The sequence below is a fragment of the Piliocolobus tephrosceles genome, chromosome 8, assembly GCF_002776525.5.
Source record: "Piliocolobus tephrosceles isolate RC106 chromosome 8, ASM277652v3, whole genome shotgun sequence".
NCBI lineage: Eukaryota > Metazoa > Chordata > Mammalia > Primates > Cercopithecidae > Piliocolobus > Piliocolobus tephrosceles.
Window position 1 is genome coordinate 10,116,772 of NC_045441.1, and position 3,449 is coordinate 10,120,220.

At 52.6% G+C, this 3,449-nt stretch overlaps 1 protein-coding gene across 1 annotated transcript in view; it reads right to left on the reverse strand.

Annotated features, from left to right (window-relative positions):
- FIS1 (fission, mitochondrial 1) overlaps positions 1–3,174 on the reverse strand; it is a 5,862-nt gene extending 2,688 nt beyond the window's left edge. Inside the window, exons 1-2 of the mRNA XM_023194466.1 lie at positions 3,017–3,174; positions 2,054–2,186 (exon numbers count right to left, since the gene is read on the reverse strand). Of these exons, the coding sequence (XP_023050234.1) occupies positions 2,054–2,186; positions 3,017–3,061 (178 nt within the window). The 5' untranslated portion in view covers positions 3,062–3,174. The remainder of the gene's footprint in view (positions 1–2,053; positions 2,187–3,016) is intronic.
- Positions 3,175–3,449: the final 275 nt, after the last annotated feature.

Consider the following 3,449-nt stretch of genomic DNA (forward strand, 5'->3'; position numbering starts at 1 on the left):
CATGCGCCATTGCACACACCAGCCTGGTCAACAAGAGTGAAACACTGTTTTGCAAAAAAAAAAAAAAAAAAAAAAAAAAAAAGGAGACGGTCTCACTCTGTCACTCAGTCTGGAGCACAGTAGCACGTCCATGATTCACTGCAGCCTCGAACTCCAGGGGTCACCGATCCTCCTGCCTCAGCCTCCCAAGTGGCTGGGACTATAAGCACACACCACCACACCTGGCTAATTTAAAAACTTTTGTTATAGAGACAGGCCAGATGGTCTCGAATTCCTGTCTTCAAGCCATCCTCTGGCCTTAGCCTCTCAAACTGCTGAGATTACAGGCATGAGCCACAGTGCCTGGCCCCACCTGACTTTCTTAATTCAGAGACTTCCCAGAGGATAACTGTACTCTATGCACTAGAATTTGTTGATAATCACTTAGAGAGGCTGTTTCTTCTACAGCTACACCCTGCTGTAGAATAAACCTGAAAATTTGAATTGCCGAAGTAGACAAACATAGGGTAAAATTATTTGTATCTTTTAAGAAAGAGTCTTTTATAGATTTTTTTTCTTCCTTTGAGACAGAGTCTCGTTCTGTTGCCCAGGCTGGAGTGCAATGGCGTGATCTTGGCTCACTGCAACCTGTCTCCCGAGTTCAAGTGATTCTCCTGCCTCAGGCTCTCGAGTAGCTGGGATTACAGGTGCGTGCCCCGCTAATTTTCATATTTTTAGTAGAGACGGGGTTTCACCATGTTGATCAGGCTGGTCTTGAACTCCTGACCTCGTGATCAGCCTGCCTTGGCCTCCCAAAGTGCTGGGATTACAGGTGTGAGTCACTGCGCACGGCCATTTTTATAGATTTTCAATAGGCATCCTTTGCTAGCACAGTTGGCATTCTGTATTCATGGATTCAACAAACATGGATCAAAAATACTCAGAAAAAAAAAAAGATAGTTGCATATGTACTGAACGTGAACACACCTTTTTTTCTTGCCATTATTCCCTAAACAATACAGTATACTATTTACACAGCATTTACATTGTATTTGGTATGATAAGTAATCTACAGATGAATGAAAGTATGTAGGAGAAAGTGCACAGGTTACATGTAAATACCACACCATTTTATATAAGGGACTTCGATGGCTATTGGTATTTGTGGGGGCAGGGTTCCTAGAACCAATCCCCCATGGCTACAGAGGGATGGCTGTACACTGACTGTGTGCTTATAAATGATTACTTGAACAAAAGAAAGGAGGTACAGAGAAATTAAGTGGTTAAGTATTGTGGCCTCTGACAAATGATGACCCACACAAAACCAATGGGAAATAGGGTTCCAATCCAAAAAGCACTATCTGGCTGGACGCGGTGGCTCATGCCTGTAATCCCAACACTTTGGGAGGCCAAGGTGGGCAGATCACCTGAGGTTAGGAGTTCGAGACCAGCCTGACCAACAAGGTGAAACCCTGTCCCTACTAAAAATACAAAAATTAGCTGGGCGTGGTAGTGGGCGCCTGTAATCCAGCTATTCAGGATGTTGAGGCAGGAGAATTGCTTGAACCGGGAGGGGGCGGCTGCAGTGAGCTGAGACAGCGCCACTGTACTCCAGCCTGGGAGACAGAGCAGGACGCCATCTCAAACAAAAACAAAAAGCACTATGTGCTCACAATTTTGTAGGACAGTCCTCTGGGCCTCTTCCATGCCACAAAAGATTCTCAGTAGCTGCTAACTAAGCAACATGGTGGTGGTGTTGGGGGGAAGGGCATGGGCCTAGGTCTCACAAAACGGGAGCTTCTAGTCCCAATTCAGCCATGAACTAATTAGTTGCGTGACCTCAAGTCACCTTCCCAGATCAAGACAGTCCTGGGGGAACTGACAAGCTACGACTCCGTCTGGCAAAACAATGGTGGGCGGTAAGAGGCCAAAAGTTCACCGGGAGACGTCAAGCTAAGTATGGCCCTTGGTGCTGTAAATCTACAGGAGACAACCGAGAGGTGCCTGGACTACGGGGACCCACATGGTACAGCAGCCCAGATGGCAGCGGGAAGGGGAGAGTACAGTGCCTCACCCTCGAGCAGCACGATGCCTTTACGGATGTCATCATTGTACTTGCTCCGCACCAGGCACCAGGCGTACTCAAACTGTGTGCTCTTGGACACCGAGCCTGCTGCCTTCTCAGACTGAAATTTCTTTTCAAATTTCTGCCACAGAGGAAGAAAAGAATCATTTAGAAATAAAGGGCGTCAACCATTCTCTATCTGGACATGGTGTCGGTCACACCCCATATCCCTGGCTCTGCCTCCTTTCCCTCGTGGATCTCGGTATTTGGCACCCCAGCGTCCGCTATCTCCATGCCCGGGACCCAGGCTTTCGGCTCCTCCTGGCCTGTGGGCCAGCTCTTGGGACAGATGCCCCTGGTCTCCCCTCCCCCCCGGCGGTACCGAGCGGAGATGCCACCTGGTGGCAGCTCCAGGCACCGCTCCCGGACCAGCTGACCCCGGCGGCCAAACAGTAAACACACTGTCAGAACTGCTCAACAACAGCCCACGCGGTCCTCATTTGAGGCTGCTGGCCCCATCCTGCCCCACCCTGCCGGGCCTGGACCTTTTACTGTCCAGGAATAGAAGTAGTGTCTACCTCCTAGAGCTACAAGGACTGAAATCTGGCATGCGATGCCTTAGCACCGTGCCGGACGCAGTAATAGGTGACGCCTTCTGATGGTCACTGTATTCCTCCACCGCTGGAGGAGCGCCCTGAGCTCACAGCTCCTGCATGATCCCAGAACCCGTCAGTCTAACCACGGTCGGGCAACAGGCCCTTACGTGGGGGATCATGACACTACAACTCCCAGGAGCCTCTGCAGCATAGCGGGCCCTCCGGGCAGGAGCCAGACGCTGTGGAGGCTGCCGGGAGCCGTAGTTCGGCTTCCCTCGGCCAAGCCGATGCGGGGAGGAGGGTCCGGCCCATACCTGACTCTCCTCAGGACCCGCCCTCCGACCTTCCCTTTCCCTCTGTCCGGGCCAGGCCTCACCAGCAGGTCCTCCACAGACACCAGCTCGTTCAGCACGGCCTCCATGGCCACTGCCCCCGCGAGCCTCACACTACAATCTACTGTGCCACAGTCTCCATGGCCCAGTGGCAGGGGCGGAGAGCCACTTCCGGCGTCCGGCGGATGCGGGCACGACCTGGCGACGCCCCGCCCCTTCCTCTCAGCAGGACCGGCGGGACGCTAGTACGCAGGCTTGGCCGGCCCCTTCAGCCCGCAGACTGCACGTAGGGAGACTTTTCCCCAGGTGGGTCTTCCCGGGTGCTGCAGCCGGTGCCTTCCTCCGCGGAGGCTTCCCTAGGGAAACTGGAGGCTATGTCTTAGCGGTTGCCCCCAGGATGAAAACAGCAAAAAGCGGAGGGTGGGTAGTCAGTCGGAGATCACTTTACATTAGGCTGCCAAGCTGACGCCCCTCAGA